The 12,067-nt window shown below is 49.4% G+C and overlaps 1 protein-coding gene across 4 annotated transcripts in view; it reads left to right on the top strand.

Moving 5' to 3' along the window:
• The window catches only part of Kiaa1549l (KIAA1549 like), a 264,763-nt gene that overhangs the window by 184,424 nt on the left and 68,272 nt on the right, over nucleotides 1-12,067 (top strand). For all 4 annotated transcript variants that reach the window (XM_075961574.1, XM_075961573.1, XM_075961572.1 and 1 more), the window contains exons 11-12: nucleotides 5,907-6,070; nucleotides 10,140-10,324. In XM_075961574.1, coding sequence (XP_075817689.1) covers nucleotides 5,907-6,070; nucleotides 10,140-10,324 — 349 coding nt within the window. The remainder of the gene's footprint in view (nucleotides 1-5,906; nucleotides 6,071-10,139; nucleotides 10,325-12,067) is intronic.

Genomic DNA, 12,067 nt, shown 5'->3' with positions numbered 1-12,067 from the left:
ATCCTGTGGGGGCCGTCCTAGTATTAGGAGAAAAAAAAAACAACAGTACCACGGTGCATTTGGTAACTGAGGCCTAAGGATGCATTCTGATTGGTTCTGTTCTCTTGGAGCCATCATGAAGTGGAACTGACGGCTGGGCTTCAGGCTAGAGATGGATTTAAGCAGAGCCAACTGGTTAGGACAGCGTGGCAGGTTGCCAAGGCGACCTCATCCTTGTTTGCCCTGCTGTGTCCAGATAATTCCTTCTCCTCTTTAATCCCAGGTCCAGCGCAGGGGAGATGGCTCAGTGGGTAAGAAAATGGGGATCCGAGTTCAAATCCCCAACATTCACATAAAAAGCTGTGTGTGACTATGTGCACCAATAACCCCAGCTTTGTTGCGGGTAGAAACAGGATTGGGGGGCTTGCTGACCCAAGCATAGCTCTAGGTTTGGTAAGAGACCCTATCTCAAGGCAGCAAGGCAAAGAGTAGCTGTGGCTACCTAACATCCTCCTCTGGCCTCCGTGCACACGTGGGCATGAACACTCACGAAGTCTACACTATACACACATATCCTGGATCATCCTGCCACCCTCTCTGGATTCCCCAGGACACCACTCCCTGGACATTCTTAGCAACCTGGCTCACTGGCCCCCTTCCTCTCCATCATCTCTGGTCCCTGCTCTATGCTCCTTTTGGTCTCTTTGTTCTGAGACTCCTCTCTGCTCCAGACCTGTGGTACATGGAAAAGGATGAGAAAGAAGCGAACACACACAGGGGAGGGGACTGAGGCCAAGAGGACTTGGCTGATGATGGGTGGCAGGGACAGGGAAGGTACTAAGAGAAGGGGAGAAGAGAGGAGCTCACATCAGATTAGATGTGTGGAGCATTTTGGAAACCACTCTAGGTGCTAGGAAGGACCAAGGATGGACCAAGGCTGCAACTCTCCTGCCCACTCCCAAAGCCATCTCACTGTGACTTCTTGTAGTGATGAGGCGAGCAGGCATGCTTTTTGTCCCGCCCGGCTCCCACACGGCTAGCTTAGCCCCGGAAATAACAACACACAAATTGTATTCATTTAAACACTGCTTGGCCCATTAGCTCTAGCCTCTTACTGGCTAACTCTCACATCTTGATTAACCCATTTCTATTCATGTGTGTAGCACCACGAGATGGTGGCTTACCGGGAAGATTCTAACCTGTTTCCATCTCAGAGAGGAGAGCTATGGCGTCTGCCTCACTGCCTTCTTCCTCCCACAATTCTGTTCTCTCTTCCCCGCCTACCTATGTTCTGACCTATCAGGCCAAGCAGTTTTCCTTATTAACTAACCAATGAAAGCAACAGATAGATAGAAGACCCTCCTACATCAACCTCTCACCTTCGCTTCCTTGTCTCTGCCTCTTCACTAACCCACACAGTGGCGCCATTCTTCAGCCACAGCAATAGAGTCCCCAAGCTCATAGGGACGTGCACAGTATCTTCCATGCTGCCATTAGAATTACAGTAATCAAATCTGAGTTCTGCTCTTACCTCTCCATCATCTCTAGAATAAAGTGCACACTCCTGGAAATGGATCTTCACAGTAGCTCGAGCTGAGCCCCCACTCAGGGGCCTTTATAATCTGTCTCCAGGTGTCCTCATTTGCTTTCTGTTGTTGTGATAAAACGCTATAGCCAAAAGTAACTTGGGGACCAAATGGTTTATTTACACTTCTGTGTCATAGTCCTTTATTGAGGGGACTTAGGGCCGGAGCTGAAGCAGAGATCATGGAGGGACACTGGCTTGCCCCGCCCCCAAGCCTTGCTTAGTTTTCTTGCTTAAACCACCCAGGATCACCTGCCCAGAGGTGGCACCACCCACATTTGACTAGGCCCCTCCCACAGTAATCGTTGGTCAGGAAAATGCCCCTAAATATTCCTACAGGCCAAGCTGATGGGCTTCCTTATTCCCAGATGACCATAGTTTGTATTAAGTTTGTCAAAATACTAACCCATACACCAGGCTATTCTTCATGTCGTACAGTCTTCTTTCCCCTTCCTGTCTAATGATTCAGCCTCGAGAGTGTGATCACTCCCCATCGTCCTTGTCCTGAGTGAACAGGCTAAACAAGCCAAATAAATACTACGCTAGCTGGTGGTAAATGCCACAGAGAAAACATAGGCGGGAAGAGCTGTGGATACGGAGGAGATGAATTTGTGATGAAGTTTCTTGGGGACGTGAGAGGATCAGTGACTAGCCAGCTAAATTGGAGGTGTGAGGGAACATGAAGATTCCTGAAGCCATCTAGGACCTGGTCCAGACAGAGCAGGGTGTGAGGCTGAGTGGGGAGGTTCACAAGAAGGAAGAATGGAAGTGGTGGGGTCTAAGGCACAGGAGAGGGGCCCCACTAGATTTCACAGGCTGGCCCTGTGTGGAGGAGAAGCCACGGGAGGGTTTGGGCAGGAAAGCAGCCTAGACTGAACACTCACTACTCAGTGGAGCCCCTGCATCTGCTCACCCATCTATAGACACCAACATTTGAGAAAAGAAGCCTGAAGCATAGTTGAATCCTTCTCGGTTTAGCATCTGACCAGGTGAGACTCACTCATCTGTGTTTACACTGTTTGGAGCCTCCTGTCAAATGCTCATGTGAGTGTGCACTCCAGCACACACACAGACGGAGGCTCACACTTCCATTCCCGTTGATAGCTCACGACAGACCCGTCTCAGAGTGCTTTTAGGGTGATGACCTTTTCTATCACCTTGGCTCTCAGTTTCCTCACCTGTGGACCAGGATGAGAACAGGATGCAGGCCCAGACTTGCATAGTGTCTGGTGCCAAGGAGACACTCAGAGTTTATCATTTCCTTCCTCTCTGTCCTCTACTGAACCTCCTGCAATTTAAATGACCACTTGGGCCTTTTCACCCTGTCCATAGCCTCATAGTTTTAGAGCTCATGCCAATGAATATATTGGACTTCAGGGCTCCAACTGACCTAGCTTTCATATCATTTTGACCGCTAAAGGAATATATTAATATGCATAAATGTGTTCTCTCCTCCATTTAAATAGAGGTGAAGGAATTTTACATTCTGCACCAAAAAGAAAGTTATCCACCCAAACAATAAAACTAAATGCAGTCAGAGTACATAACCATTCCGTGCTCACTAGTTATACACACATGGATGCATTTGCTGTGTATGTATATACTGATACATATGTATGCATATAGGATAGGTTCTCATACACCGCACGTGTATGTCCATCAGGTGATTAGTAGGACTTCCTGGTCTCCATCAGGATAAAATAGCCTACCCTGAAAAAGGTATTAGTGAGACTTTCCACAGAAGCTCCGAGCTTTAGAAAATGTTAATGCCACAGAACTCACATATAAATACAAGCTACTAAGAGCAGTGGCAATTAAATGCAATGTCAACAGAGGCACATTATCTAATGAGCTGTTTTCAGAAGTTAATAATGTGATTAATCACTGATTGATACAGACCGTGGAAAGAGAAACCCTTCTATACTAATAGCATCCTGCGCCCAAGGGCAGCCAGATCACAGGCAGAACTTGGCTAACAAGGGACCAGCTGAAGTCAAGGTGGTTGAAATCAGAGGGGTACCAGCTGCCTCCTTGGACAGATTGTCCCCATGTGGCATTTACCAGTGGGGCTTTTGTGTTGCAGGGTCTAAAGTCCTCAGCTTCGAGAGTCCCACGCAACCTCTAGAGTTCAGCAGTGTTAGGAAGATTCATGATAACCAAATATATAAAAGACCAAAATATAAGGTAGACTGTAAGCAAAATGGATTTAAAATATGGACTAGAATCACCATGGAGATGAGATTTTCCTTCTAGCTTGGTCTCATTGCAATGGGTATAACAGCAGTTTGTGCTCTCAAGCCTCGAGCTTCTGGTTAAGCACTCATTATGTGGAAGGCCCTGTCATAGGTCCTGAGGATGCCCCTGTGATTCATATGTGCGTGCACACATGCACGCATGCACACACGCACACGCACATACACATGCACACACGCACGCACACACATGCACACACGCATGCACACACGCATGCACACACATGCACACGCACGCGCGCACACACACACACCGTGGTGGGGTAACAAGATGAGCAAATGCCCATGCTGACTTGTGTTTTAGAGCCTTGCTGCTGTGACCAGAGGCCTGGTACAGACACCACCCAGGAGCTTTGGGAAAGGCAGAGTCTGGAAGAGCCTGGTAACAGTGACAGGATTCGTGTGTGGGATGCTGGATAAGCAGAAGAAAGCCAGCGCTGCCGTGAGGTGATGGCCTGCCTCGCTGTGGAGCAGGAATAGAGATGAATACAGCAGGGAGAGAGAGAATCAGGAGCTGTGTTCTGGGGCCAGTGAGATGACTTAGTGTATAATGGAACTAACTGCCAAGCCTGATCTGAGTTCCCAGGTCCCACCTGGTGGAGGCAGAGAACCAACTAGTTATTATAAGCCGTCCTCTGTCCTCCGGCCTCAGTGACAATAGTTAGCCGAGCCCAATAGCCTGATATTCAGGGCACGCACCCCACGGCAGGCAAGCCCCCTTTGGTCTTCAGTTCCTCTCTAGATTGCTGCAGACTTCTTCTCCTTCCTGAGACTCCTCCCACAGGCATCTGCTTGGACTCCTGTTTTGCTCCACTTCTGAAATCGCCCCTTTTGATTTGACTGGTGTTCCCTAAAATATCCTGTATGTAATTCTGGGAGAGGCTCACTCACCTCACATCAAGGGCATTTCCTCTTTCCCACATTTTCCTAACCCGACTTAACAAAATGTTGAAAGGTTTATGCCGTACATAACCATGTTCCCACCCCTCCAGAACCCACACTTAGCGCTTTACTGCTGTTTTTATTTATCATGTATTGTCTTATCTCTCCTCTGCCCCCTGTATTTCAATGTGAGTCACAAGCATGTGCAGAGGTAACCCCTAAACACGTCAGTGTGCATATCACTAACCAGAATGTCCTATCTGCTTGCGATGCTACAATAAAGCGTACACACGGTGAAGATGTACAGATCTGATGAGTTCTGGCATATGCGCACACCTGTAAGAGCCTAGTTGTTATCACAGTATAGAGCGTGGCCAGCTCCCTGTCATTCCTTCAGGGCTGCATTCCTGCCCCACCCCCGAGGGCACCTGCTGTTCTGGTAACCTACCGCCCTACTGAGATCAGCCTGGTCCTGTGGTTAGTCCTGGCATTTCTAAACTTCCCAGACACATTCTGATGGAGATCCATCTGCTCAGGTTACACTTCATTCCCTGCTCGCTCACAGGGTGATTTCACGGCCTGGAGTCATCTCTTGGTGGCTCCTGCCTCCTGACTCCAACACACATGTCTTTATTTGTGTTTGTGTGTTACTAGAAACTTGCCGTTTCAGCTAGTCTGACTAGCCAGTAGACTCTGGAGATTTGCTTGTTTCTGACCTCCTCTGCTCAGTGCAGGCACACATAACCGTGCCTAGATGTCTAGGTGGGTGCTGGGGACTTGAACTCAGGTCCTCATGCTTGCAGGAAAAAGCTCTTATCCACTGAGCCATCTCCCCAGCCCCTCCAACATGCATTTCTAATCCTCATGTATTTTTCTCCTTTTCTCTTTTGACTATCTCCAGCAAGGTGAACAGGGACATTAATTGGCCTTTCTCTTTCTGCTCTTGGGAACAGTGGGGTCTAATGTCACCTAAGCAAGTGCTAGGAGCCATGCTAAAGCAACACAAATAGGTGCTCTCATTTTACAGACAAGGAAATGGAGGCTCAGAGAGCTTGAGCTACTTGCCCAAGGTCATACAGTGGCAGAGGCAGAAGCTACTGAGTTCCACCTCTCCCGGTCGTCTGACTTGGGGTTGGGAGTTACATTTGGGTGGCCTTCCCCTACCTCGGGCTCTTTGTCATCTACTTCTCACTGGCTCTTTCCCACAGCCGTGGTGAAGAATCCACCCAACAACCTGTGGATCATCGCCGCAGTGCTGGCCCCCATCGCCGTGGTCACTGTTATCATCATTATCATCACCGCTGTGCTCTGTAGGAAGAACAAGAATGACTTCAAGCCAGACACCATGATAAACCTGCCTCAGAGAGCAAAGGTAATGTGGACATGGGGAGGGCCAGGAGCTTTGCCCAGAGTCTCCACCAGCCTTTCTCCTGGGCTTGCAGGGTTATCGAGTACCTTCAGAAACATGTCACATCCCCTCATTCCAAAGGAGCGATCGGCATGTAACACACGTTCCTCTGCGGCTCACTCTCTCCCACAGACACTTTCAAGTAGTTGACACTCAGAGGATCTCTCGCCATTACTAGATCCTCTCAAGGAAGGACCGTTATTTTACAGAGAAACTGAGGCACCGACAACTGTTAGCAAGAAAGATGTGAAAAGACGTTAGATATCTTTAATAATTGGACCCCACCTCCCTGTACCAGCGAAGAGTAGCTCCTTCAACTCCGTCCTGGTTCCATAGATAGATAGCAACAGAAGTGATGGTCAGACAAAGCCTGCAACTGTCTGAACATGCTAGCCTCCAAGTGAAGGCATTTCAAGGTTGGTTTGGGAGGAGAACTGGGCCATGGAGATTAGTACCCTTCTGACATTAGCCCAGGAGACCCTGGCCTCTTCTACCACATGGACACACAAGAAGGGGGCAATGTCCAGCCCAGCAGTGAGCGCTCACATAATCCCAGCTATCCTGGCACTAGAACCTCAGCCTTCCAGCCTCAGAACTATATCTGCCTTTTATACGCCTCTTGGTTAATGGTGTTTTGTTGTATTGGCCCAGGTGACCAAGACAAGGTCTCTTGGCTCCTACACAAAACCTCTTTGGGCGCACAGACTCCTAGAAATTTCTCTGCCCCACTAATGACTCTGCTTCTGCCGTTGTCATGTCGGACAGGCTATGAGATAAGCTGACAGCTACCCAATACCAATTCAGTAGCTCAAAGAAAGCCTGGCTTAGAGCCCTGTTCTTCCTCTGTCCCCTGCATGTCTCTTCCCCAGGCACCTCTGGTGACAGGGAGGGTGGTGGATTGAAGGCGGAAAACATCCTGAACCTAATTTTCCAGTCACATAGCTGCTTTTGAATAGTCCCTGTGGTAAATGTCCACTCTGTAATACCCGCTGTTTAAATAACGCCTTACAATCTGCGTCCTTCTAGGTCCGTCACCTCATCTGTTCCTCACGGCTGTCCTGGGAGTTAGGTCACTGTCAGGGCAGGTTCCATTATTCTCACTTAACTGCCAAGAAATCTGGAGAGACACAGGGACTTGTCCAGTCATAGCACAGCCACAGAGGGTGACTAAGGCCTGCATCTGTGTGCATGGGTGCGCGCATGCATGTGTGTATTGTATGCACTTGTTAGTGTGGGTGCATGTTCAGTATGTGCATACAGGGACCAGAAGTTTCTATCAGGTGAGGAGGTGTCTTCCTCTCTCACTTGCCATCTTTGTTTCTTCAGTCTCTCTCTGAACCGGAAGCCCACTGAGTGGGCCCACGCTGGCTCGCCAGGGAGCTTCAGGACCTGCCTGGCTCTGCTGTCCATCCCCTGCCAGCTCCAGCGGCACACATACGTGTCACCACACCCCGCTTTTGTGTGGGCTCTGGAGATCCAAGCAGCAGGCCCTTCCACAACTGAGCCTGCTCCCCAGCCCTCTGGGAGTTCATCCCCCATTCTCCGCCTACCCACACTCTGGTACTTGGCAGGGTTTCCGCTCCTAGCTCTGAACCTTGAAACTCCATCTGGTACATAGACATGGGACAGCACACCACTCCCTCTGACTTCCCACACATTGCAATTTGTGTCAGCCATGGGACTTGCCCTTGGAGGGCCATTCTGGGCTCTGGTCTGTTTGCATGAGCACAGCTCACTTGAGTACAAGAAATCAAAGGCACTTTTATTCCATAGCAAGCGCTACATCTGTGGGGAAGCCGGAGCCTGATTAGACAATCCTGTCTCCTGAGGCACCGCCTTCCAGGGAATGTGTTCTGTGTCTGTTGACATAAGACACCTGCTTCCCAGACACAGTGGGGTGCTGGGGAGAAGGGTACAGAGGGAACTGTCAAGCTGTGATAAACGAGACTGCTCCAAGACAGAATATTTCATTTTCATCTGAGCTTGCCTACAACGTTAGACGTAGCAAGTAATTATCAGCATCACAGCTGAGTCCAGGAATGCAAAACGCGCCATACTGGAGCTGGAAAGGGAAACTTTGCGTTAAACCAAAATCTTCATTCATCTGCCGAGATGAGCAGCATCCTCCCTGGCTTGACAGCTCTGGAACCAGAACAGATGAGATGTTGGTGCCTCTGCAGAGCTCCTTCCGTGTGCTTACGCCAGGCACCGCGCTCCTGAGAACCAAGCCGACCTAGGTCCTATGAACTGCTATGTGCTCCCGCAGGGCTCAGCTGCTTGCCTCTCCCACCGTGAGGGTGGCGGAGACACTTCAATTCCCGAAGCCCCTTTCTTGCAGGAAGCCAGCAGAGTGGAACTGCCTCGCGCCGCAGTCCTGCTGGGGAAGAGTCAGGGACACTGCAGTGACTGAGAGGCCGCTGCAAAGAAAGTGTGAGCAGAATTCAATGAATGCCAAGGGGCAAAGCACAATAAGAGAGTGAGCCCTGGGCACCAATCAGTAGCCAAGGCAGATGGCCCCGGGGACATTACTATATCCTTAGAATGCAAGCTGCAGAGCCGGGGAGATCCCGGGCACCTGTAATAGACTTAGCATGCTAAGCAGAGGAGGCGAGGGAGGCTGGAGAGGATCATACACCCTCTTCAGAGACAAGGTACACAGACACACCCTGTTGCTATTGTTGTCAGCTAGGTTTGTGCAGGGAGAATGCTGAGACCATGGCATCCTGCTTTCCTGACCTCCTGTCTTCCTTGGTCACCCCTCTTTGTTCTTTGTCAGTGAATCTGCAGCCTTTCCTCCTAGCTCTCCCGTCATAGAAAGAGAACATGGTGGGAACTGGCATCTTTACAAAGTTGCTAGTGCCCACCCAGATGCAGGGTCGGTCCTGCAGGGCCTGGCTGACAGAAACTGCTTGGGACAGGTCATTCATCCCCTAAGAACAGCCACTGTTTTCCTGTTTCTCATACACAACCTACGTGACCTCGGCACAGTTATAGGGCCTCTTTGTGCCTCAATTTCCCATCTGTCCAATGGGGATAGCAGTACTGTTTATGGTAGGCAGGTGTAAAGATCAAGTGGATTGAGGCAGACACATTCCTTTAAGCTCTGCCTGGTCTAGAATAAATGTCACACACAAATTGACTTTTATTGTTTCATGTACTTTTGTCTTAAAAAGTAATAAAACTGTCTGCCTTTAAAAATTGTTGGGGCCTACTATTACTGGTGGTATTGGTGGTGTTGGTGGTGGTGGTGCTGGTGGTGGTGGTCAGGACTGAACCAGTGCCTTGTGCATGGGAGGCAGGTGCTCTGCCACTGAACTGTGTATTCCCAGTGTAGAAGTTAGTATTTTGGTTTGGTAAATGTATGGAGCTCACTAGAGCGACATTGCATTACTGAGGATGGACGTTACCAGTGTGTGTCAGATAAGCGATTGATTGATGTCAGGCAGTTTTCAAAAGGTTGGGCCCATTGCCCTGAGAACCAGAAAAGCAAGGAGCTAGGCTTCAGTTTTTATCACTTAGTTGTGTTCTCTTGGGCACTCACTCACCCTCTCTGAGCTTTTGGGGTTTTTTCCTATAACATGAAGACTAAGGTTTACCTTGCTTTCATCTTTCAAAAAGAGGAATCAATGTCTTGTGTGCTGTACCAAACATTTGTGTAATTTTTTAAAATTACTAACTGATTAACTTACTAACAATGTCTACCTTGGAAGCTGTCCTTTCTTAATGTCTCTGTTTACACACTCATAAGTGACCCGGACTTCAGAAGTGTCCAGTGAATAAAAAGGGTGATGCATGAGCAGCAGGCAGAGGGTGAATCCGGGAACCAAGCCATCTTGTCCCCTCTCGGTTCCTGGGAAGTCTTAGCTACTGGAGACGACATCTCATCCCTCCCAGATGAGGCCATGTTGTCAGGGCAGGAACCAGGCCAAGCACAGTAAACAGTGCCGAGTACTTGGCTGTCTGTCTTTTCTCAAAGTTGTCATTGGAGAGCCCTCTCTAGAAGTGTTACTTCAATCTTCCTTCCTTCTCACAGCCCGTGCAAGGCTTTGACTACGCTAAGCAGCATCTGGGCCAGCAAGGGGCAGATGAGGAGGTCATCCCTGTGACGCAGGAAACGGTGGTCCTTCCCATACCTGTCAGAGATACTCCTCAGGAGAGAGAAACAGCCCAGGAGGGGAGCACCATCAAGACGGCTAAGTCTACGGAAACCAGAAAGAGGTAGGCACGGGCCAGGTTCGCCCTCTAGGCAACAAGAGAAATAATTGGCGGTGACCCTCCCAGGAGTTCCTCTGTTCTCTAAAGCCTCCCCTGCTCACCTGGAATACTGAGAAGGAGAGTAAGAGAGAAGAGAAGGCTCATAATGCCTGCTCCACACACGCCACCTTGTGAGAACTCTTGGTCCATCAGCCATGACACTGGAGAGGTAGCCCTTCTATTTACGATGACAAATTTGGCTTTGTCACACACTGCTAACGCCTCTAAAACCGGCGCCTTAGATTCGCGATAGCTGTATTTTGCCAGAAGTGTCTCATAAAACAACTGCTTTCGGTCAGAATCGCCTGCTGAGTTTTTACTATGAGCAAAGCTCTTGAAACAATTGAGGACAGTGGCTAACATTAATGTCAGACATGCATGCCCACACCTGTGCCTGCACACATGTGAATGCTCACACACATGAAAATGGAAAAGGAAGAAAGGGAGAGGAAAAATAACTAGAGCGCTTTGGCTGGCATTGAAGGATGGTAAATCTGTGTCAGGTTGGTTCTGCCCCCGAGAATCCTGTCATGGGAGAGACATGGAGACTGACAATTCGAGGTACCCACGGTGGGGTCTGGGGAAAGCACAGTGGTAAAGAGCAGAGACAGCAAAGACCCTCGTTGCCATCCAGGCATTGTCTCAGGCTCTTCCCCTGACTCCGAGGGTGGAGGGGTTGGTGTAGGTGGGATGGGTGAAGGGATCATCTAAGGTGGGGAGAGAAGTGAGGTGAGCGGGGCTTCTGCACATGGCATTTCCCTGGAGCTCGGCCTTCACAGTGGCTCAGACATAGTAAAATATGAGACCAGAAGATGGACTGAAATCCTGGATGGCCTTCACTGCCAGGCTCAGGAGACTGACCTGATTCCACAGGCCACGGGAAGCTACCGACACCTCTTCCAAGGAGCCATGACATCTAGCCCGTACTTCAGGACCATTCTCAAGGTGTTGTAGATGACAGATGGGAAAGATTAGGCAGGAATCTCATTATAAAGCCTTTGGAATTGTCGTGTAAAGAGGCAGTGAAGTTGGTGGTGGGCCCCATTCATTAGCTAAAGCAACCTCCTTGGCAACCCATCCTCCCTGCCTCGAAGCACTAGGGAAACTGGGAGCACTTCCTCCTCCCTGCATCCTTCTCTTCTCGTTCTCTTTATTTAACAGATGTTTGCTGCCTATTTGCAGTTTACCAGGCTCTTGAGCTATCCCAAGGAACAAGACAAACTTTCTATTCATGTGGAAGTCACAGTCTGGACTAGAGTGGAGAGAGAGTCGGGGGGACTGTTTTAGATAGAATAGGGAAGACCTTACTGATTAGTGTCATTAGAAAAAGGTGCCATGGACATGTGTCAGCCATGAGGAGGCTTCCTGGGGGAGGAATGATCCAAGCAGATGGAGCCGTGTGTGCAAAACCCCGAGGAGGAGAATTCCCTGACCTGTCTGAAGAAAAGCAATGTGGTCAAGAAGGCTGGTGTGTACTAGGGAAGAAACAGCAGCAGATGCTTCAGGAAAGCTGCCCGTAGCTGGTCATGTCAGGTCTTAGAGACCAAAGTCAGACTGGGGTTTGTATTGTAGATGAAGATCAGAAGTCATGGGCAGGTTTGAGAAGAGGATGTCATGCTGGGATGGATTAAAGGTTGGCTGCGCGTGGATTCACAGGAGAAGGAAACCCCAGGAGGCCCAGGCAAGAGACAGTAAGCACTGTGGTGC

Source organism: Microtus pennsylvanicus, chromosome 2 (assembly GCF_037038515.1).
Source record: "Microtus pennsylvanicus isolate mMicPen1 chromosome 2, mMicPen1.hap1, whole genome shotgun sequence".
In the NCBI taxonomy this organism is placed as follows: domain Eukaryota; kingdom Metazoa; phylum Chordata; class Mammalia; order Rodentia; family Cricetidae; genus Microtus; species Microtus pennsylvanicus.
This window is presented reverse-complemented; position numbering and strand designations above follow the sequence as displayed.